Source organism: Pantherophis guttatus, chromosome 5 (assembly GCF_059756535.1).
Source record: "Pantherophis guttatus breed Tessera chromosome 5, ASM5975653v1, whole genome shotgun sequence".
Lineage (NCBI taxonomy): Eukaryota > Metazoa > Chordata > Lepidosauria > Squamata > Colubridae > Pantherophis > Pantherophis guttatus.
In genome coordinates, this window is record NC_142067.1 from 96,127,092 (window position 1) to 96,152,158 (window position 25,067).

The 25,067-nt window shown below is 37.8% G+C and overlaps 1 protein-coding gene across 1 annotated transcript; it reads left to right on the forward strand.

The window, feature by feature from the left end:
• Positions 1–8,951: 8,951 nt before the first annotated feature.
• Positions 8,952–16,009, forward strand: LOC117659969 (acetylserotonin O-methyltransferase-like). Its single transcript, XM_087895363.1, has 6 exons — positions 8,952–9,066; positions 10,652–10,720; positions 11,139–11,257; positions 12,123–12,263; positions 12,424–12,546; positions 15,042–16,009. The coding sequence occupies exons 1-6, from the start codon at positions 9,041–9,043 to the stop codon at positions 15,248–15,250; spliced, it is 687 nt and encodes a 228-aa protein (XP_087751489.1). The 5' UTR covers positions 8,952–9,040; the 3' UTR covers positions 15,251–16,009.
• Positions 16,010–25,067: the final 9,058 nt, after the last annotated feature.

Here is a 25,067-nt window from a genome sequence, read left to right on the forward strand (position 1 = left end):
AGAAAATTGATTCCAGACAGATTACAATTGGGGAATTTGGAAGATGGGGATTTTTCCATAAATTTAAATAGGGAGAGGAAACAGGTGTTAAAAGAGGAAAATCTGGAAGGAATAAAAGAATGGATAAACATGGTAAGAGATGATTTTAAAAAAGAGGAAATATATGAAAAGTGGAAATTGAATTGGTGGGAGAAGATACAGGTTAAAATTGGAATAAGAAATATAAGGATAAAACGAGGGCAGAAAGGTTAAAAACGGAATTTGAAGAAATAGTATCCCAATTAGGAATGGAAGAAATTGGAATTAAGGGATTGGTTAATAAGGTATATAAAATTATTAATTTGGATAGTAATTTACAAATGGTGATGAAAGATAATTGGGTAAAAGATTTAGAAACAGATATTACAGAACAGGAATGGATTTTGAATTGGAATAGTAGAATAATGAGGACCTTATCAATAAGAATAAAGGAAATTGGCTAAACAAATAGAAAAGGATTTGGAAAGATGGGCAAAACTCCAATTGTCTCTTTTAGGCAAAATTGCTACCATTAAAATGAATATTCTGCCAAGAGTGTTATACTTATTTAGGGTAATACCAGTAAACCCAGGAAGAACATATTTTAAAGATTTAGACAGAATGATATTAAAATTTATTTCGCAGGGAAAAAAAGCAAGAATCAAATTAAAACATCTACAAGACAAAAGAGAGAGGGGGGGTTAGGGTTAGGGTTAGGGTTAGGGTTAGGGTTAGGGTTAGGGACTCCCTGATTGGCAGAATTATTACAAAGCCTCAGCGTTAATATGGATAAAAGATTGGATCGAACTCAAAAACATAAGAACATTAATATTGGAAGGTTTTGACTTAACAAGGGGATGGCATGCATATCTTTGGGGAGAGAAAATTACAAAACAAGAACAATTTTGCAGACATATTGTAAGAGACAATTTGCTTAAAATATGGAATGAAATTAGAAAATATCACTATGATAGGATTCCTAGGTGGACTTCCATAATGGAAGCACATATTGATCCAAATACAATAGATACAAATAAATTAAAAACATATAAGGACATCTTAAATGAAGAAGGAAAATTAAAAACAAGAGAAGAATTGAGAATGCAAAATGTGGAAATAAAGTGGTGGTCATATTTGCAATTAAAATCCAGATATAAATCTGATATGGAAAAAACTGGAATTCAAATGGAACCAAATCAGTTGGATAAAATTTTATTATAATTTTCTATTGGAATATAAACTAGCAGAGGAAGTAGTTAAAGAGAATATGATCACATGGGCGACGAATTTTGGGTATGCAATAGAATTAAATAAGTGGGAAAAATTGTGGAAAAGTATTAATAAATTAACATTAACATACAAAGAAAATGCTTATAAATTGTTCTATAGGTGGCATCTACCACCAGCGCGAATTTCTAAAATGTTTCCCGGCACATCTCGACTCTGTTGGAAATGTAAAGCGCATAAAGGGACATACTATCATATATGGTGGTCATGTCCCAAAGCTAAAAAATTCTGGAACAATATAAAAATGCAACTGGAATAAATAATAACTCAAAAGGTACCATTAAAACCAGAAACTTACTTATTAGGAATACCTACAAGCAAATATGAAAAAGAAATAATATATTTAATAACACACATTTTGACTGCAGCAAGAATTATATACGCACAAAATTGGAAACAAGAAGAGGTCCTGACTCAAGAGAAATTAATATCCAAAATTATGGAATGCGCTGAGATGGATAGACTTACCAAGGAGATCCAAGGAAAGGAAGAATCTGAATATTATCTGGTCTGGCAAAAGTGGTATAAATGGTTAGAAGGAAGTGAAAAAAAAAAGAGAAGAAGAAAGAAAGAAAAATTAAATAAAAGAAAAGATATCAATAGAGTAAAATAAATTTTTACATCAAATAAAATTTAAGAAAGAGACATGAGATATCAATAAAATAATATCATTATATAAGGTGAGAGAAATATTGTATATTGAAGAATATAGGATATTGATATTGTAACAATTCAGATATTATAGGTAGATGTCATTAAGATGATGCTTGTTGTAAATTGTTTTACTTGCATTTATAAATGTATTATGTGGTTTCTTAAATTAATAAAAGTTTAAAAATTTTTAAAAAAAAGAATAAAGGAGCATAGTTAAAGTTATCTGGAAATGGTACCTGTTCCCAATAAAATTATATAAAATGAATAAAAGTGCTAGCAAGTTATGTTGGAGATGTAAAGTGGAGAATGGGACATACGAACACATGTGGTATGGATGTCGTAAAGTGAAGAATTTTTGGTTATGAATAGAAGAAGAATCTAATAAAATAATTAAAAAGAAGGTAAAGTTGGGAGTAGATACCATCTCATATTAAAGTTGAATGACAAGGTGTTAACAATTGATGAAAGAGAGCTTGTAAGGATATTGGTCATTATGGGATGAATTGTGATTGCAAGATACTGGAAATTGAATATTGAATACAAAATAAATGAATGGTTCAGAGAAGTTTGGAAAATTGCTCTTAATGATAAGTTAACGTGTGATATAAAATTCAAAAAAGGACTATTGAAAGAAAATATATTTTGGAGGATATGGCAACCATTTGTGGACTACGCAATTGGGAACTTGGAAGAAATAATGCCAGTGCCAATGCAAAGAGAATTTTGGAAGACCTGAAGATGAAGAAAAATTTCCTCCGCTTCTCCCTATTTTGTATTATACACTGAGTGTGGTTTTGTGTTTTGTCTTTAATTAAAAACTTAATAATTTTTTTTTTAAAGCAATAAACATACTTTTATAGGGGAACTTGTCTTGGGTGTGGAACTGTTTATGTGCTGGGTGACACTTGAGGGGTGTGGGTGCATGTAGGTATGTCATCTATGATGTTTATTCTTGTGAACATGCAGTTCACAATTTAATTAACTCTTTAATTAAATTAACTAACTAATTAATTAACTAATTAAATTAACTCTTTTTGTGTTTACAGACCTTATCTTTGATATGTGGCTTAGGTCTGGGTAATTTATTTGGGGGTTTGAAGAAGTTTGAGTAAAAGATTTTTCCTCAGTTTAATTCCTAGTGAATTTACTGATTTCTCAGTCCATTGTGGATTCCGTTAATATTTTAAGGGAAGATTGAAACAGTAGAAAAAATAAAATATATTTTAATATGAAACTTCTGACATTATATATTCCCCCAATTTCCATATTCTAAAATTTGTTGCATTTAGCTGTACACATATACTTAGCCCTCACTCCTACATATTTTCCTGCAACAAAAGGCCAGTTCTTCTCTTTCTGCCTTTTCCCTTTTCTCATCAGTTCCCATTTTCTCACATAGTTCAAAAGGAAATTTATCTGAACAATGTTGACACTACTTTCCCAAGATATGGAGAACCAGGGGACAGATACCCTGAAGGGAGGAATGGGGGAAAGTCTCGCCTCCAGGGTCCTCGAGAGAAATAAGGTCTGGCAGACATGGAGTTAATGGATGGAGGGCATTAAAGATGAGAAGCAATAGTTTAACTTGAACATATATAAAGGAAGGCTTAGATAATTGGCTGGAAATGAAGCTGATTTAACAAATCCCTTTCTGGATTTCCCTTTCTTTCACTGTGTTTGCTTTGCTTGTGGGGATGGCCTCATATTCTCTCTGGATTGTGTTTATTGTTTGCCATTCAGCTTGAAAACTTCCATCTTAGAAAGGCTACTCCATCCTGCAAATTTACACTTTTTAGAGCTATGTCATATTTTTCTTAAGCTGTGCCAACCAGACCTGCATATGAGCACAGAAGTTCCACATTTACTCCTATTCCTTGTTTCCTGGTTTTCAGGTCATTCCATGAGACCACCTCTAATGCCAGGGCAGCTAAATTTATTCAAGAGTCTTTGCTGAAGGACTCTTGAAAACTTTCTAAATTGGCATTGTTCTCTCTTTAATAATGCTTTCCATACTTTATCCTGGGACATCTTATGGACACCTATATTTTGCCATTTTTACACTCAGGAATACCAAGTCCTTTTGGTCAACGAGAGAAGCCAAGAACAATGAGTTCACTAGAAGAAATTGGAAATATTCAAACATTCTTTAGCTACCAGCATTCATTTATAACTTTCAAGGTAAGGTGGGTTAATACTTCCAAATATGAACTCTCAACTTTGAAATTACTAAAGACCTCCCATTTCTCAGCTTCTTAATGGTTTGAAAACAATAGAAATACCAAAGTTTATGTTGTAATGAAAGAGTCAGCGATTCTTTTCTTTTTTTTCTCCCTCCTTGTCTTTCCCCCTATAGAGATCTATATATTTTGATTATATCTTTACTTTTTTACATTTCTATATTCATTATATACCTATAAAAATTATTTATATACATATTTACATTTTTATTCTTTTCTTCTTGTATTTATGTTTCTTTATTGATGGTGTTAAACTAATTATACCATTTGTTCCATATTCTGTAGTAGTCTGTCTCTTCTTTTTCTTTGATTCCTTTTGTTAATCTGTCCATTTCAGCACATTCTAAGATTTTATCTATTAGTTCTTCTTCAGTTGGGATTTTTTCCTGTTTCCAGTTTTTTGCATGTTATTCATGCTGCAGTTAACATATGTATCATCAAATATTTTATTTCTTTGGGGTATGGTTTTGTAAAGATTCCTAACAGGAATGCTTCTGGTTTCTTTTCTATTTGCAGTTTTGTTATTTGTTCCATCCATTTCTTAATATTAGACCAATTTTTTTTTGCTGCCGGGCACGTCCACCATAGATGGTAAAAGGTTCCTTGAGATTTCTTACATTTCCAACATATTGCACTGTTTTTCAGGTGTATTTTTGCCAATCTTGTCGGTGACATATGCCATCTATAAAACATCTTCAGCTGGTTTTCCTTGTATGCCACTGCTAGTGTTAATTTTGCGTTCACTTGCCATAATTTTTCCCACTTCTCCAAATCTATTGTATATTTAAAATTTTGCACCCATTTGATCATCGTATCCTTCACTGTTTCCTCCTCCATTTTATATCGTAATAAAAATTTATAAATTTTGCTAATTAGTTTCTCTTCTGATTCTAATATAATTTCATCTAGTTCTTGTTTCTCTCTATAGATTTCGTATGCTTTTATATGTTCCTTGTGTTTAGATTGAATTTGTGTATAAATCCACCAGTCAATTTCTCTGTTTAGGTCTGTTTCCAACTGTTGTTTTGATTTCAATTTTCCTTGTTGTTCAATTAAGTCTTTGTATCTAATTACTTTTTTAAGTTCTGTTAAATTTGGATGCCTTACTGCTTCTAGTGGTGAAAGCCAAATCAGTATTTTCATGTAATGCTGTTTTTTTATTTTTAGCCAAATTTGTAATAGCGCATTCCTTATTGTGTGTTTTGAAGTAGGTATGTGTTTTGTATCTCTCATCCCACAGGAAAGAATGCCAACCCACTTGTATTTCATGTCCTTCAATTGTTAGTATTCTATTGTTTTTTAATTCCATCCATTCTTTTACCCAGGATAACACAGCTGCTTGGTAGTAAATTTCCCATTCAGGGAGTGCTGTTCCTCCTCTATCTTTTGTATCTTACAGTAGTTTAAGTTCAATTCGTGGATGCTTCCCCTGCCATATAAATTTGGATGTTATTTTATTCAGTGTTTAAAAAAAGTTTTTTTCTAATTTTATTGGAGTGACCTGAAATAGAAATAAGAGTTTTGGTAAAATATTCATTTTAATGGTGGAAATTCTTCCCATTAGTGAGATCTGTAAGTTTCTCCAATTATCTAAATCTTTCTTTATCTGTATTATTAATTTATCGTAATTGTTTTCTTTTATTGACGAACTTCTTGTTGATAGCCAAATCCCTAGATATTTTATTTTCTTCATTGTTTGAATTTGTATAGTGTTCTCCAATTCTTTTTCTTGTTTCTTTGTGAGATTTTTTGTTATTAATTTCGATTTATTTTTGTTTATTTTTAATCCTGCCACTTCTCCAAATTCCTCTATTTTCTTAAACAATTTTGGTGCTGATTCTAATGGTTCCTCTACTATAAACACAAGGTCATCAGCGAAGGCCTGAACCTTGTATTCTTCTCTTCTTATCTTTAACCCTTTAATTTCTTGGTCTTCCCTAACCTTTTTTAAAAGGATCTCCAATGTTAAGATATACAATAATGGAGAAAGTGAGCATCCCTGCCTAACCCCTTTTGTTATGTCAAATTGATCTGTAGTATCGTCATTCATAATTATTCTATCTGTTTGTTTTGTATAAATTTCTCCTATAATTTTTTCAAATTTTATTCTGAATTGCATAATTTTTAATTGCCCCTTTAGAAATTTCCAACTTAAATTATCGAATGCTTTTTGGGCATCAAGGAAAACCAGTGAAGTTTGTTTCTCTGGATGTGATTCATAATATTCTAATGTGTTTATTATTATTCTCATATTATTCTTGATTTGATGGCCAGGCAGAAATCCATTTTGGTCAGAGTGTATATAATTATTTAATACTTTTTTGATTCTTTCCGCTATGATTACTGCAAATATTTTGTAATCTGTGTTCAGCAAGGAGATTGGTCTGTAGTTTTGAATTAATTGGTGGTCCGTATCTTCTTTGGGTATGATAGTAATTATTGCCTCTGTCCAAGTTGTCAGAATTTTTGTCTTATCCAAAGCCTCATTATATAACTCTAACATGTTTCCTGTACGGTTCTATATAGTTCCACCAGTAGCCCATCTGGCCCCGGTGTTTTATTTGCTTTTTTTTTTTTTTTTTGCTTTTTCAGTGCCAAGTCCAATTTCAGTTTACTTATTGGTCTATTTAATATTTCTCTTTGTTCTTCTGTAATTGTTGGCATTTCTGATCTTTCTATATATTGTTTTATCTTTTCTTCCTCTACTTCTTCTTGTTTGTATAAATTTGAATAGAATGTCTGGATAATTTCTTTTTTCGCCTCTCTTCTGTATTGGATTTCCCCTTTTTCATCTCTGAGTTGGTATATCATTCTTTTATCTTTGTCTTTTTTTAATTTATATGCCAACCATCTACCTGTTTTATTCACAAACTCAAAATAGTTTTGTTTTGCCATTTTTATTTTCTGGGCTAGTTCTTTTTGATTTATCAAATTTAGTTTATGTTTAATTATTTTCCTTCCTCTTTTATTTTTTTGTTTTGGGGATATTTTTGTAGTTTATATTCTGTATTTTTTAATTCTTCATATAATTTACCTAGCTGTTGTTTCCTCTCTTTGTTTTTCTTCTCTATATATGCAATCGTCAGACCCCTTATGTATGCTTTTACTGTATCCCAGATATTCTGTAAGGAGGTGTCCTCTTTTTTATTTATCTTAAAAAATAATTCTAATTCCTTTTTTAACATATGTTTAAATTCTTTCTCTTTACATATTTTTTGGTTCATTGTCCACCTCCTAAACTTTTTTTTTCCTTTCCATTTTATAAGTATTGGGTTGTGATCTGCCCATTGATTTATTCCTATCTCTATTTTTTCTACCCCAGTCCTAATATTCGGCGTCATCCAAGCCATATTGATTCTAGATCAGGATTGGTATGGATGAGAGTAGAAAGTATATTGATTCTCATCTTTGTGTGTTTCCCTCCAAACATCTCTAAAGTTTATTTCCGCAGCCATATTAAAGAATTCTTTTGGAAGTATTTCTTTCTTTTTCTTATCTTTTTACCACTTTTATAATCTTTTTTCACATCTACTATCGCGTTATAATCTCAAATTAGGCAGATATCTTCGTATTCTAGATCTACTATTTTTTTATGTATTCCTTTAAAAAATTCCTGTTGATTTTGGTTAGGGGCATATATTACTACTAATAATGTTTTTTTTCTTTTCTACTTCTAACTCAACCATCACCGTTCTACCTTCCTCGTCTGCGTATATTAATTTCGATTCTATCCTTTCTTTTACATAAACCGCTACTCTTCTTTTCTTTTTTTGCATCAGAGATGTATATAATTTTCCTAATTTTGGATTTTCTAATATTTTTTGGTACCCTTTTTTGATGTGTACTTCCTGAAGGCATATCACATCTGCTTCTAATTTTTGTAGTTTTGAGTTCTTTTCTTTGGTGCGTTTAATCCATTTATATTTACAGAGAGAAGTTTGATTGCCTCTTCCATTGCCTAATGTAGTTGTTTTTTGGTGTATCTTGTTTCCATCCATGTTTTTGCTTTCACGCCTTCTCTTTCTGCTCTTTCTTTTTCTTGACTTTTTCTTACTTCTTTCTCTTGCTCCACTTCTATTTGCTCTTCTTCCTGGATTCTACTTTCTGTTTCTTCTTTACTTTCCTGTTCCTCCTCCTGGGTAAAGTGCAAGTTATAGAATTCTCTTGCTTTCTCTAATGTGTCTACTTTGTATTTTTTGTCTTGCCAAGTGACCAAGATCCCGTCCAGAGTAAGCCATCTAAACATTATTTTATATCTGATCAATTGGGATGTTAAAAATTGGTATTGTTGACCTTAGTTTCTGATTCTTCGGGGTATTTCTTTACCCTTATATGTCAACGTTTCTTCTCTAAACTTTCTGTATACTTCATCTCTAATTGTTCGTTTTGAGAATCTAACGTGCACTTCTCTCGCCAATCGATGCCTTCTTATGTAATTTGTATGTACTCAATATATTTCGTCCAAGGTTTTTCAGAAGAGGTTTGCCATTGACTCCTTCCTAGGGCTGAGAGAAAAAGACCAGCCCAAGGAGCTGGCTTCATGGGACAGGAACTTATAGTCTCCAAGAAATTCAGCATCATGCCTTAACACCTACATCAAACTGGCTTTATATTATTATGATAAGCTTGAGATAAATACAGCATAATTTGTTTTTAAAGAAGTAGGCTAAGACACTATTGTGAATTGAAAGATAGTTACATGCAATGATATCAGTATTTTTTGTGGTTGTTTTCTTTTAGATCTTTATAGAAACACAGACTTTACCAATCTCTACCTGGTCAAATCAAGCCCAAAGTCTCAGTATCATTCCATAATATTCCATTCTGAAGTTGTGTATCCATCAATGCAATATTTGCCTGATGCTGTGAGGTAAACAGATCCAGCAGGGGACAAGTAAACTAGAATAAATAAAAAACATGAAAAATCATCTTAAGATCAGAATTATTAGACCCTTATCCATGAGAAACTACGGAAATTTCACATTTTGGATGTTGAATATGACATTATCACATTTACTTCCTTAATTGCAATGGCACTGAATAATCATCACTGAATTTTCTCGTTCAGATCAAAGGATATTCTTTTATAGTTTCCTTCTTTTACAAAAGTCAAGGACCATGTTCTGCCTTTCTGGGTTGTTTTAGAGCATGGGTGTCAAACTTGTGGTGTCACGACAGCGCCACATGACATATCAGGACTTTTTTCCCCGTCTCTAAACTGGGTGTGGCCGTGGCCAGCGCATGACGTATCTCATGCATGGCCAGTGCATGAGTTTGATAGCCCTGTTTTAGAGTCTCTCTTCTCCCATTTCAAAACATGGGATTTACACTATTTCTGTAAGGTCCTGCAAATAATTTAACAACCAGTTCTCTGCCCTAATGACTGGCTGGGTAGGCGTGGCCTGGTGGTCATGTGACTGGGTGGGTATGACCAACTCAATGTCACTCATCACATCCAGCCCCGCCACTCTCCCTTTTTCCAGGCCTTGGGCCTATATGCAACACCTCCATAAATGAAGGTGGAGATGCAAATGGTCCCCCCCCCCATGAAAGGTTGGGGAGAGACCAGCAAAGCATTCTGCTCCCATCACCAAGGAAAATAAGACATCGGAGGCTGAGCTTATTAAAAGCACTATATAGTGTCATAACAGCCAAGGTTTCACACCTGAGATGGCAGAGGCAATAAATCCCAGTAAATCCTCAGAAGTGATTTACAATTAAAGCCCATTTGCACCCCAAAAATAATAAATAAATAGCAGAAGGAGAAGAACTGACAATACTTCTGTGCAGGCAATTCTGAAAGAGACTAAAATAAAGCTAATGAGGAAATCAGGTAAGACGGCAAGAAGAGCCCTGTCTTGCTCCGTGCACCCCAAAATAATAATATCTCCCCAAAAATAAGGCCAAGCACTTATTTCGGAGTTCAAAAAAAATATAAGACAGGGTCTTATTTTTGGGGAAACATGGTAGTGACTGAACAAGTATTTGAGCTACTCTATCTGATGTATATCTTATGACAAAAAGAGTTTTTTACCTACAAATCCATCAACAGTAAATTCAAAAACTTGCTGAATTGGGATTGCCTCTGAATCTTCCTTTAAACCAAAAATATTAAAATAATTCTTTTTTTTAAAAAAAGAGAAAACAAAGGATTTGTAGCTGGTAATTTCATTAAAAAGGCAGCAGTATAGAAGTCAGTTGGGTTTTTTGCCTTCATCTGGGGAGTTTCTTCAACTAACCAACTTAATCAACATGACTGTACAGCTATTTCTTAGTAGAAATGCATTAGATCTCTGTATTTCAGAGAATGAAGGACAACTGGCTTAGTAATGAAACCTTCAGAATAAAATCTGAACTATGAAAATTCAGTACAACATTCAGGATCTACTTCTATGCAGAAGAAAATGCCAGGATGATTGTCTTGTTCCTTTCTAACTTTTTTAAAATTCTTTTAGGAAAGGGAAAAATCAGATTCCATCAATATATGGCTCTCCCTCACACAAGACTTTTGACGTCATGTACAGGTAACATAATTTTAGAGAATGGTCATTAGAGAAACTGTTTTGTGGGCAACTAATCAATATGATCATAATTTTCTCTATCATATGATCCTGACTCATCACCATATTCAGCTTCTCTTTTATGGCACTGTAATATTGTTGTGGCACATCTAATTGACCAGGTGTGTCTTTATATACAAAGCATAGGTCTGCAATTAGAGTACCTATATGAATCTGCTTTGTTTCAAGAACGTTATAACATTTTCCACCAAAATAATAGGAGTGCTCCATGTATCACATGCAGATTTTTCCAAATTCTGATTAGCATCATTTAAGTGATGCTGTAAAAAGAATTCCTTCAATTCAAACATAAATTGATATGTAAAACAATAACAATAGCATTTTATAAAGTTATATTTAGAGGTGTTTATTTTAATTCTAGATCAAAGGAAGAGTTACAGTTCTTCTCCAATCACATGAATGAGCTCTGGCCTGCGGTAGGAAGAGAAGTGCTTTCTGCCTTTGACCTGTCCCAGTTCCCACTCATTTGCGATCTAGGTGGTAAGTATCACAAGTGTTTTGCCATCTTCTTCAAATGTTGGGCCAATGGGTTGGATGGGTTCTTAACTTCTCTTACAAATCTTTTCATCTGTATTTGGAAAAGGAGAAATCCTTAGCAGACTTTGAGAAATAGTCCTGTTTTAAAGATTATTAACAGTGGAGAAATTGGCTGAGGTGTTTGAAAAGAGGAGAGAGTTCTGAAAAGAAAACAGTCATCTCCACCTCCCCTTTACCAGTGCTGACCAAGGATGGGAAGGAGAATAGCAGGCTGATGAGTAAAGGACCCTTAAACTGGATTTGCCTGGGAACATTTGGGGGATGCAAGAGATCATGACTGAAGATGAGGTGGAATTTGTGCCCTTTGAGACGATGTTCAGTTTTTGTCTGTTCAATCTGCATCAAATGCCAAAGTTTTTGCATCTTTTGAATATTCAGTGCATCCAGCCTAAGGAATTTTTATAAGCTGGAAGGACCATATGAAAGTTGAGAACAAATTGACTCAATCTCTGTTCTTTTTCCCTATTAGTATTTGTTTTCCATGAAGTAAGTAAGTAAGCTTTTATTGCGGTCAGAGACCAAGTTAAAATACACATAGAAAGGGAGTATATTTTACAATTATAGATAGATCATGTGACAGTACACCATCTACTGCCTCAGATACAATCTGTACTGTCAATTGTTTTCCATGATACGAAGCATAGCAGATTTGAAACAAGATTGTCTCATTTTTGAAATTATTAGATTCCAATTAATCTGAAGTGCAGCTGTAGAGAAATTAATAGGCAGGTAGCTTCATAGAAAAAAGCTGGACATGTACAAAATTTTGTTCTGAAGTTACTTAATTACATTTTGTTGTGTATTTAAGGAAACTTTGGTGGCTTAGCTAAGGAATTAATTTCACTCTACCCAAAATGTACTGTGACCATTTTTGACCTCCCTGGAGTAGTGGAAGCCTCCAAGAACCATTGTTTGTCTTCAGAAGAGACCCGAATCACTTTCCATGCAGGTAAAAGATGCGATGTTCCTTGTGGGTTGAACTCATGTCTTGCTAAGGACAAGAAACTTTCACAGGCAGACTGGATTCTGTGGTTTTTAAAGGGAAAAAAAGATTATTCTATCAGAATAATCTGGAAGACATGGTGCTAAATGAGATTTTACTTTTATAGGTGATTTTTTTAAAGATCCATTTCCTGAAGCGGACCTGTACATTTTGGGCAGGATTCTGCATGACTGGTCAGATGAGAGTTGTTCGCAGCTGCTACATAAAGTGTACCAGGCCTGCAAACCTGGTAGGTGTTCTTTAATCATAGAAAATTACATCTGGCAAAGATCATACATGGCTCAAGTTTTGAACTGTAAAATCTCCATTCCCTCCCCACTCCAGGGGAAGGTTGCTGAAAATCCCCATTTCCTCCTAGTCAGCTGGGACTCGGCAGAGAATATATTGGGGCGGGGCCAGTCAGAGGCGGTATTTACCGGTTCTCCGAACTACTCAAAATTTCCACTACTAGCTCTCCAGAACTGGTCACCTGCTGAATACCAGCTCTGCTAGCAATGGCTAAGAGCAGGAAAATTGAATAAAGAGACAAAGGAGCTAATTCTGGCTGCACAAGAATAAGCCTTAAGAACAAATGCATTCAAAGTCAGAACTGAGAAGACAGCTCTGCAAAAAAGTTGAAGAAACAGTGGACCACCTAGTTGGCTGCTGGCAGACTATCACACAGACTGACTACAAATACTAACAAAATAGCAACAATGGTGCATTGGAATATGTGCAAGAAATACCATTTGCTGCAAGCAAGAACTGATCACAAAATAGACAAATAGAAAATGAAACTAAAGTGCTCTGGGACTTTAGAATTAAAGCAGAAAGGCACCTGCCACATACTACTGTAACGCTCTCTACATGGTGCTCCCCTTGAAGAGCGCTCGGAGGCTCCAACTGGTCCAGAATGCGGCCACGCGGGTGGTTATGGGGGCGACTCGGCACACCCACGTAAAACCCCTCCTGCGCGAGCTTCACTGGCTCCCGGTGGTCTTCCAAGTACGATTCAAGGTGTTGGTCATCACCTTTAAAGCACTCCATGGCTTAGGACCGCCATATGAGACCCCCTTCTGCCAGCAACAGCCTCCCACCGGCCAATACGCTCCCACAGAGAGGGGCTCCTCAGGGTGCCGTCGGCCAAACAATGCCGACTGGCGACACCCAGGGGGAGAGCCTTCTCTGTGGTGGCACCAGCCCTCTGGAATGAGCTGCCCCTTGAGATTCGTCTCATCCCTGACCTGCGTACCTTTCGCCGTGCCTTGAAGACCCTTTTGTTCCAACAAGCCGGCCTGGCCTAATACGAATTTTAGAATGGGTGTATGTTTGTTTTAATCTATGGGCCAAATTTTTATATATTCAATTTTAAATTGTTTTAAATTTTGTAAATTTATATGTGTTTTAATATGGCTGTACACCGCCCTGAGTCCTCCGGGAGAACGGTGGTATAGAAATCTAATAAACATACCATCCCAGATTTTGTTGATACGAAAGACAAAAAAGTACAAATACTGGACCTTGCAAAACCTGGGAGACAACAAAATAGAACAGAAAGGCTCAGAGAAAATCACAAAATACAAAGACCTGCAATTAGAATTAGAATGAATGTGGCAGATGAAAGCAAAGATAGTATCAATATTAATAGGCACCTGAGGTACAATCTCAAAACATCTGAGGCACCACCTGAACAGAATCAGCATTGACAAAATCACCATCAGACAATTGCAAAAGGAAACTTTACTTGGAAGCAACTTACATCCTTCGATGATACCTTTAGTGCCATCAAATAATATATCAAATAACAGTATCAACCTATCCCAGGTGCTTAGTGGATAATAGGTGGATAAAAATGCCAAATCTAATCTAAACATCTGCTGACTGTGCAGCCAACATTGATGCAAGTTAAAAATTGGTCTTTGTTGAATGTGCAGGAAAGAAAACATGAATATTAATATAATATAATATTATATTATAATATATGGGGGAGTGATGGCTGAGCTTGTTACCTGGAAAGCTGACAGCCAGAGTTCGAGATCTGAGTGTCACATGATGCGGTGAGCTCCGTTATTTGCTCCAGGTTCTGCCAACATAGCAGATCATAAGCATGCAGATGCAAGTAGATAAATAAGTACTACTTCAGTGGGAATGTAACAGTGTTCTAAGCAGTTCAGTGTACAGTCCAGGGGTGGGTTCTACTTACCTTTACTACCGGTTCGCAGCGGGACCGGGACCGCGCCCGTGCCCACACGCTCTTCTGCACATGTGCAGAACCATTTTGATGACATTGGGGTCTGTGGGCGGAGCCTCCCGCCAGTTTTACTACCGGTTCTTTAGAACCGGTGCGAACCAGGAGCAACCCACCACTGGTACAGTCATGCTGGCTACATGACCAGGGAAGTTTCTTTGGACAACATTGGCTCTCTTGGCTAAGAAACAGAGATGACCCCCTAGAGTTGGTCATAACTGGACAGGGAAAACCTTTACCTTTACAATATAATGTAATGAAACAAAAAGAATTTTGGTAAGGAAAAGCTTTATTCTAGAAAAGATTGAGGGGAAAGCCTTGGCAAATACGCAGAATATCTGTAAATTGACAAAATATGCAAAAAAACCCACAACTGTGGTTATCTGTTGGCAGGAATAAATATATTTGAAAGAAGGATTCATAACAAAATTTGGGTATTTTCAAAATATGTAATGTTCATTGCGCTTTTGAAATAAGTACTATATATTTTGGAACAGGTGGTGGTGTCTTAATAGTGGAAATGCTTCTTGATGAAGACAGAAGAGGGCCTTTAGCAGCTCACATCTACTCCTTGTTAATGTTGCTCTACACTGAAGGAAAAGAACGGTCAACAACTGAGTTTAATGTGCTTCTCCGCAAGGCTGGTTTCCAAGAAGTTGAGTTAAAGAAAGGAAGCCTCTTTCATATTATTCTAGGAAGAAAATAATGTTGCTCCTGATTCCTTCCTGTTGAATGTTTAAGAGGAAATTTCAGTAATCAAAATCTTGCTTTGTTAATTACAGATATATTCTATTCTTTCCATGTCCACAGATTACAGAGCTGATCCTTTTCTTATCACAATATGATTTCACCATAACTAGGGATTCCTGACAATGTCTGCAAAAATCCTGAGGACCAATTCTGCGCAATAAAGAGATAGATGAAACTTTTATCATATGACAAAAATTAATCTCTTTATAGATCTTTAGTTCTTCCCATTTTTACAAACCGAGACAATCTTCACACATTAAACAAACAACAAAGTACAAGAGAAAATCTGAAAGGTCAGGATCAGGATTCTGAAACACACACATTGCTTTGTTAATTCAGTATTTTTAGCCCTTCTAAAAAGCAATTAAGCCCTAGAAATTCTGCAACACACACAGGATGCCATAGATGCAAACAACATAAGTAAAAATATTAACTGTAGGATTGCAAGTCTAGCCACTAGGAAATTAACAATTAGTGCTGGGAACTCAAGGTTTTTAGATAATGGCTATTGTAAAATAACAACCTCAGAAACATTATCTCATTCTTTCTACCCTAGTTATGTATTTCAATATATCTGAATTAACCTGATCAGTAATATAACCTTATTAATGCTGTATCATATTAGTAGTGATTAATTGTAAAGAGGGCTTATAATTTCACCAACATTTCAACTTTATTATTTTCTATCACTGTCAATAAACTAATCTGCATATTGTGTTAGTGTTTTAATTGTGTCCTGATCTCTGGTTCAAACACACTATACCCCTAGGATATTCTCATAAAAGAGCTATTCCATAAACAAATCTCATCCAATATTCCAGTTCTCCAGATACAGGAGCCAAGTTCAGAAACTCTATGACTTTGTTGTAAGACTATTTATTCTCCTTCTTTGCTTTCTGATCATAACCAGGTAGCAAGCCAGAAAAAGATAAATGTAATTAGAATTGCCTTGAGCTGGATTCTAGCCTTATGCCAGGTCCAACGAATTTAATCCTGTCAACTGATTTTCCCATTATTTGGGGTACTTTCCAGTCTATAGAGTTGAGGATGTTCCAGTCCCAGATAACTTATTTCTGGAGAAAAGTATCAAGATGATCCCTTTACAGCTTTATATAACAGCTGAAAGAGAGGGATTTAAAGCTATTTAAAGTGACTAGGACTGTATAACATGAAGAACCTGCTTTGATCCCATTAATAGATAACCTATATCTGAAAATGGGGTCCTTAGAAATTTCAACTGAACCAGTAGTGGGTTGCTCCCGGTTCACACCAGTTCGCAAGAACCGGTAGTAAAAATTTGTAGTTGTTCGGAGAACCGGTAATAACATTGGCGGGCACGCCCTCGAACCGGTCCCTGGCCCGGTCGCTGCTTGCTTACCCCGCCCACCTCATCAGAGGCTTTGAAAAAAAATTTTTTACTTTTAAAAGCATTTTTTCTACAACCTCTTCGGCTGAAAAAATGCTTTTAAAAATTCATGTCAGGTATGCTTCCTTCAGTACTCAGGAAAGGAAAACCCAAACTCAATCATTTAGAAGAGAATAGTACTTTTACTGAATATGAAAAGATCGCAACCCAAGTAAAGCTGGAAGTGAGCAAAACGCGCGAAATGCATCTACTAAGCTCCTCCCCCCCCCGTGTCCATCAGTCATCAGCCAATCCAAAGGTCTTCCAAAGGTCAGGTGGCAACACGTCTGGCAGCGTCATTCATCAGGAATGTAGGGCAGTTGGTCAACCGTCCCCTTTGAAGATCCACTTTCGTTTCTTATGAAGACACGTCCTACAAAGGAAAAAAAACACCTCCTGCATCTTCCCACCCTTTGCCCCATAACTATCCCTCCCCCCGTTTCTTATGGCAGCTGAAGCAGGCAAAGCTGAGGCTGACATTCGGCCCCTCTTGCAGAAGAGACGTTATTCCTAAATAAAAGGAAAGAAAAGAGAGAGAAACAGAATATGTACAATAATTATGGTTTATCTGGGTATTTGGCATAGAATTGCTGTACTTTCTTGGGAGCTTGGACATCTCATTTATTCACCCATTCAGCCTGAGACAAAGGGAAATGTTTCCAGGCAATCAGATATTGGACTTTTCCATGGTGTTTTCTAGAGTCCAAGATTTCTTTAACTTCAAAATGTTGCTCCCCCTCTATGAGAATGGGAATTGGAGGGGTACTTTGGTCAGCCCTTAGGGGAGATGAGTGTTCAGGTTTCAATAAACTAACATGAAATACAGGATGTATACGTCTCAACGTTTTTGGCAATTCCAATTCAACTGTTACTGAATTAATCAGTCTAATCACACGAAATGGTCCCACATACTTAGGCCCTAGCTTTTTGGACTTCTGGGTAGTCTGTAAGTATTTAGTAGATAAATAGACTTTATCACCCACTTTATAAATGTGAGCTGGGGACCTTTTCTTATCAGCTTGCACTTTATGGGCCCGGTGTGCCTCATCTAATGCCTTCCGAGTCACTGCCCATGTGATCTTTAATTGTTCAATCCAATCCTTGAAACTCTCCAAAAGAGCCATTTCTGACCAGCCTGTCATATAGGGTGCCAGTTCACGAAACTCTTGGATATACTCTGCCACCGGCCTCCGGCCCTGCTGAATACTTTTCATTCTGAGTCTCGCCTTTCGTTCAGCTAAGTGGTCTTCAAAACGCCTCCTGAGGCCCCCCATGAATTGGTTGCAATTTCTCAGCAAGACGGAGTTGTTATTGTGGAGAACCACCATCCACTCAGCAGCTACTCCCTCTAGGGCATTCGCGACGCTTCTGACTTTAGCAGCCTCTGATTCGTAATCCTCCCCCCAATCTTGCATGTGGTTCCACACCTGGGTCAGGAAAAATCCCAAGGCTTTAGGATTCCCATCAAACTTCCCAGGAAGGGGGGGGATTTTTGGCTTTTTACGTCTGCGGGGGGGGGGGCTGCAAGGCTGGGGTTCTCTGGCCGGCTGTATCTCTCCCTTGGGCTGCCGAAGTTTGGGATTTTTCTTCCTCAAATTCTTCCTCTCTCCCACAGGCTGTCTCTTCTGGCTCTCCCCTGGGGCCTGCCTTCCCCTTTTCCACAGAAATCCCAAAAGACTCACGTTTTTTTCTGCTTTCTTCTACATCACGGATAAGCTGCAAGGCTTGGTCTATCATGAGACGTTCCTTCTGCTGTTGCATCCACACTGCCTCTTTTTTACAGGGTCTGGAAGTCGTCACTCCCCGGGGGTCTTCCCCCCAGTCTGGCAGACTCCCCACTCCTTTCGACCATCTAGCTTCCTCCGGCTCTAAGCGGATTCTTTCCAACCATTCTGCTGTCTCTTTCTCTGTTTGAAGAGTGATTGCCGTTGAAAACGCTGCCCCGCTTTGCTCTTCTCCATCAGTCTCTCGATCTGACATATTTTGGATTTACAGTCCCCTCGGTTTTTGTCCGGGATGACTGGATGTGACTTCCAGCTTAATGTCAGGTATGCTTCCTTCAGTACTCAGGAAAGGAAAACCCAAACTCAATCATTTAGAAGAGAATAGTACTTTTACTGAATATGAAAAGATCGCAACCCAAGTAAAGCTGGAAGTGAGCAAAACGCGCGAAATGCATCTACTAAGCTTCTCCCCCCCCCCGTGTCCATCAGTCATCAGCCAATCCAAAGGTCTTCCAAAGGTCAGGTGGCAACACGTCTGGCAGCGTCATTCATCAGGAATGTAGGGCAGTTGGTCAGCCGTCCCCTTTGAAGATCCACTTTCGTTTCTTATGAAGACACGTCCTACAAAGGAAAAAAAACACCTCCTGCATCTTCCCACCCTTTGCCCCATAACTATCCCTCCCCCCGTTTCTTATGGCAGCTGAAGCAGGCAAAGCTGAGGCTGACAGTTCAGTTCATGGCATTTGAAAACTGCCTTGCAGACTCCTTAACTAACACAATAGTTCCTCCTTTTGCCTCAATCCTCAACTCTGAAAGTGATAATGAGAAGTTACAATTTGAATTAATGTGGATGTAATGAATATTTACTTTCATCAGAAGGAATATCTCTTATTTTCATAAGAGTGGATTTATTCTCCAAAGAGGCACCTTGTTTTCCTTGGCTGAGTCTTTCATACGGTGGTGGGATTCTGCCGGTTCAGATCAGTTCGGGTGAACCTGTAGGTCTGACAATTAGCTGAGAGCGAACTGGTTCACTCCGATGATCAGCTGGGCCCACCCGCCTGCCCCTGCGCTATACCAACCTATATTTCCTTTGTTTGAAGCCCAAATGATAGGTGTGGCAGAGCAGATTGCTGCACCTCAGCTGTTTTACTCACTGGGGCTGCAGTAGAAGGTAAGTTTTAGAGCTGTTTTCAAATGCACTGCACACATGGAGAGCGCGCACTCAGCGAACTGATTGTTACACCAGTTGAATCCCACCACTGCTCTCATAGGTAAAACAGACCACTCAGTGGTCGACTCCACAATCAGGCAAGAATATCCAATGCAGCCTCTGAGCACATTTGTATTTATTTATGTAAGTTATCAGAAAGGCCACCTGACTGCAATTTTTGTCATTGCTAGAGTTTCTAATAAAATTTGTTACATGCTTTTGTTGGAAGGAAAGTCCATCTGATTCAGTTCCAAGCTGGGAAAAAGACCCTGGAATACCATATAGGCTGATTGGAAAGAAAGACTCTGTTTATTGATGAACAGAACCACAGTGTATAGTTCTGGGGCACCTGACCAATTGGTTTAGTTTTACATGGGCTTTTATACATTTTACAGCATTTTGTAATCTGGAGGCTTCTTTTGTGTCTTTTTATTATTTGATTGGTTTTACTTGTTTCGCAAAGACTCATGATGAGTCTTAATTATCAGCTTCCTGAACCTAATTCTGTCAGGCATGTGTAATTGATTTTATCCTCTTATCTATTGCCTCTACCCTGCCTTTCTTAATGGATAGGTATTGTTTCCATTTTCCTCAATGTCCTGTCCTTAATCCCATCACCTTGGAGCTAAAGATGTTTTGTTTGTGAATAGGCACATTAAGAAAGACTGGGGGCTGCTTTCTAAGACTGGGGGCTGCTTTCTAAGACTGGGGGCTGCTTTCTGCCTCTAAGAACATGTTTCTCCATTTCTCCTTTAGGGAAATATAATATTCTGCTTCTTTTAATATTTCCAAAAATATTTCATTCTTCAAGGGGGGCTTCCCACACTTTCCCATAACAGCTTTCTTTTCTTTTTCTTTCTTTTTTTGTTAATTCTGGATACTATCCTCATTCCTTCCCCATTTTTCCATTTCTGCTGCTAACCAAGCATGACCTGAATTCTTGGTCCTGGAAAAGGTCTTCAGCATTTATTCTTCAACTGGGGTAAATTAGGAAGAATTGTTAATTGATTCACCATTGTCATTTTGTCTGTTGGGCATAAGAATCTGGCTACGGATCTTCAACGGCTCCTTATGTACCTTTAAATCCATTTGCATGCTATTCTTTCCCACAAAGGTCATGCTGATATTCAGGAAGATCTTAAAGTCGCCAGTATTTCAGATTCCCACATATAAAACTGCATCATCACCAGTTGCTGCTTTATGAATATGGTAACATTTACTATGCTTCACGTTTCCATTTATTTTCCCACCTTTAAATGAGCGTCTGCAGAAGAAACAGGGCGAAACAGAAACAGGTCGGAAAAGTTGAAGCCTTTCTCTGGTGTTTTGCTGCCATCAAGTGGTCATCCAAATGTCTGCAGCCCAGATCTGGGAATGGAAACGAATTGTTACAATACCATAAAACTAAATTAAAGTAAAAATAAAGTTTCATTGTCCAGATGCAAAAAAACTAATTCTGTTATGTGTCTCTATGTATTTAGATGAAATTTCAAATAATGGGAGGCTGAGTTGAGAAGTTTATAATCCATGAACATGGAATTTAAATACTACACACCTAATCTGATAGAACTTTTTGCATAAGAAAAACTATAATAAATGTTATCATGATTCAGATAGGTTGCATTTCAGAAACACATTAATGTAAACTATTTTTTGTTATTGTTTTTCGGTTGAATTGCTTTGCTCTTTAATTGGCACAAATAAATGTATTTATAAAAATATTCAGAAAATATTTCTGCATAAAATGTTATCTAGTTAACAATCTAGTACATACATATTAAGAAGTTAAGTCTTCCTGAGTAACATACTGATGTCCAGTGAAGCAAATCTGCTCAGAAGACACAGCAAAGAATGTTGCAGCTATTTAACAAATAATACATACTTACAACATAAAGTTTGATGATTCTATTGTTTTCACAACCATTAAGAAGTTGAGAAATAAAGGGTCGTTTGTAGTTTCAAAGTTCAGATTTCATATTTGAGAGTATTACTCACCTTACCTTGAAAGTTACAAATGAATGCTGGTACCAAAACAAATCTAGCAGGTTCTGACAGGTTCTAGAGAGCCGGTAGTGGAAATTTTGAGCAGTTCAGAGAACCGGTAGCGGAAATTTTGAGTAGTTTGGAGAACTGGCAAATACCACCTCTGGCTGGCCCCAGAGTGGGGTGGGAATGGAGATTTTGCAATATCCTTCCCCTGGAGTTGGGTGGGAATGGAGATTTTGCAGTACCCTTCCCCTGCCATGCCTACCAAGCCACACCCACCAAGCCACACCATGCCCAGCAAGACAAGCCCACAGAACCGGTAGTAAAAAAAATTGGATTTCACCACAGATCTAGTGCCATTTCAATCAGAATAGAGCTGGAAGGACCTTGGAGGTCTACCTGTCCAACTCCTCTGCTCAAGCAGGAGATAGGTGGCTGTCCAGTATTTTCTTAAAAACCTCTAGTGATGAAGCACCCACAACCTCTAAAGGTAAGCTGTTCCATTGATTAATAGTTCTCACTGTTAGGAACTTTCTCCTTAGTTGTAGATTGTTTCTCTCCTTGATTAGTTTCCATCCATTGTTGTCCTGCCTTCTGGTTCTTTCGAAAATAGGTTGACCCCCTGTTCTTTGTGGCAGTCCCTCAGATACTGAAATACGGCTATCATGTCACTCCTAGTCCTTCTTTTCTTTAGACTGGCCATACCCAATTCCTGCAACAGTTCTTCATATGTTTTTGTCTCCAGGCCATTAATCATTTTAGTTGCTCTTCTTTGCCCTTTTTCCAAAGTCTCAACATCTTTTTTGTAATTGGTGACTGAAACTGGATGCAGTATTCCATGTGTGGTCTTACTAAGGATTTATAAAATGGTGCTAATACTTCATGTGATCTTGCAGTTACCTCTTTTAGAGCCAGATTTTGTCCAATCTGTACTTGTACCTTTGGTTTTTCCTGCATAAGTGTAAAACCTTGTTTTTCTCAATATTATATTTCATATTGTTCGATAGGGGCCATTGTTCAAGTCTGTCAAGATCTTTTGGGATCCTGAGCTTGTCTTCTGGGACAAGCTATTCCTGCCAGTTTAGTGACATGAGTTACCCTTCTAATCCCTCATCTAAGTCATTTATGAAGATATTGAAGAATACTGAGCCTAAGACGGAATCTTGTGGTACCCCACTGCTCACTTTCCTCTATGTAGATATAGTACCATTAAGGACTGCTCGATGAGTATGATTTGTTAGCCAGTTACAAATCCACCTGGTAATGATGCTGTCTATCCCACATTTTTCTAGTTTACCAAGAAGTAGGTTGTGGTCTACTTTGTCGAATGCCTTGCTGAAGTCCAAATATACTATGTCCACAGCATTTCGCTAGCCTACTAATTTAGTCAGTTTGTCAAAGAATGAAATAAGATTGGTTTGGCATGATCTGTTTTTAACAAACCGATGCTGGCTACTAGTTATAAATGTATTTGTTTGTAGAAATTCACAAATCTGGTTTGTTATTATATTTTCCAATATCTTTCCAGGTATTGGTGGTAATTAGGCTGATTGATCTCTAGTTTCTGTTCCACCCCCCCCCCTTTTTTTTTTTTTTTTTGAAGATGGGAACCACATCAGCTCTTTTCCAATCCTCATGTAGTTCCCTGGTGTTCCAGGATTTTGATACAATGGTACTGAGATAATATCTGGCAGTTCTGTCAGAACTCTGGGATATAATCCATTAGGTCCTGATGATTTCAGATTCACCATTCAACTTTTCTGACCCTTAAACTAGCATCTTTGAATAACTAATTCAGCTACAATGCTGGAATTGCTGTCATTCCAGAATCAATCAAGCAATTTGGTCTAGTCAGTTTGATCTAGCGATTAAGGCACCAAACTAAAAAACAAGAGCATGAGTTCTAGTCCCAGTTTAGCCATGAAAGATGACTGCGTGATTTGGTGCCATTCTCTCACTCACTCACCCAAGCCATTTCACAGAGATGTTTTGGTGGGAAAAATGGGGAAAGAAAGGTCGGAACATATCTGTTGGATATGTTCGCAGACTTGAGTTCTTTGCAAAAATAACAAATAAATAAATATAAAGGTACCTCTGCTCTATAAACCAAAGGGCCTCTGTTGTGTAGCTCTGGTTCATTTGTATTTCAATTTCTGTGCTACAAAAGGTATAACTAATAGAATTTCTCACTAAGAAGAGCTGGATACTCTAGGTATATTATGGTGTGTACCAGCAAGATCTACTACTTCCAGATTACATTCTGTATTTAGCTTATACTGTATGTAAGAGTACATGGGAAGAGATAATTTGGATTTATGGACTATATCTCCAGCAAACCACACACGATCAGTCAAACATTCCGGGTGCTAGGCCTAGGTCTGTTAGCATTGGCCTCCATGGAAAAACTAAAATCCAGCTGGAGAAGAGCAAAACCCCGGTTAAGTAAGTCTAGTTAAGCAGCCATGCCAAAGTGTTCTTAGGAGGAAGGGAAGCAGAAATAGTTAAGGGCAGTAAGGCAGCAGGGATAAATGTTCAGCTGCAGTCTTCCGCATAGCCCTGGAAGGAAACACAAACCCATTTCTAGAAACTTCAGGGGGACGTCAGACACACACACACCCCTGTCAATTCAGGAAGGTCTGGACTCCGACTGGGTAGGTCCAGCGAGGGTGACAGAGGCAGGTCTTGAGAATGTTATCTAGGATGAGTTTGATCCTGTGACCCCAGATGACGTGGACAGGATTCTGGGTAGATTGAACGCGACCACGTTTGTTGGACCCGTGTCCCTCCTGGTTAGTGCTGGCTTCCCGGGAGGTGACGCGAGGCTGGCTCCAGGGGATTATAAATGCTTCATTGGGTGAGGGTGCCTTCCCTGCCGCCTTGAAGGAGGCAGTGGTGAGGCCTCTCGTCAAGAAGCCCTCCCTGGACCCGGCAGTATTGGCTAATTATCGTCCAGTCTCCAACCTTCACTTTGTGATGAAGGTTGTTGAGAGTGTGGTTGCGCGACAGCTTCCCCAGTAGCTGGATGAAACGTCGTATCTAGATCCATTCCAGTCGGGTTTCAGGCCTGGGTACAGCACGGAAACGGCATTGGTCACGTTGGTTGATGATCTCTGGAGGGCTTGGGACAGGGGTTGCTCCTCTGTCCTGGTCCTGTTAGATCTCTCAGCGGCTTTTGATACCATTGACCATGGTATCATGCCGCACCGGTTGGAAGAGTTGGGGGTGGGAGGCACCGTACTACAGTGGTTCTCCTCCTTTCTCTCTGATCGGTCACAGTCTGTGTTGACAGGGGGGCAGAGGTCGACCCTGAGGCCCCTCATATGTGGGGTGCCGCAGGGATCGGTCCTCTTGCCCCTTTTGTTCAACATTTATGTAAAGCCGCTGGGTGAGATCATCCATGGTTTCAGGGTGAAGTACCATCAGTACACTGACGACACCCAGCTGT

Excerpts from the sequence above, each read along its gene's own strand:
- LOC117659969 (XM_087895363.1), top strand. The coding sequence starts at position 9,041 with ATGCAATATTTGCCTGATGCTGTGAG. Across the intron at positions 9,067-10,651 it reads TATTTGCCTGATGCTGTGAG|GAAAGGGAAAAATCAGATTC; the intron begins GTAAACAGATCC and ends AAATTCTTTTAG. Across the intron at positions 12,264-12,423 it reads CCGAATCACTTTCCATGCAG|GTGATTTTTTTAAAGATCCA; the intron begins GTAAAAGATGCG and ends TTACTTTTATAG.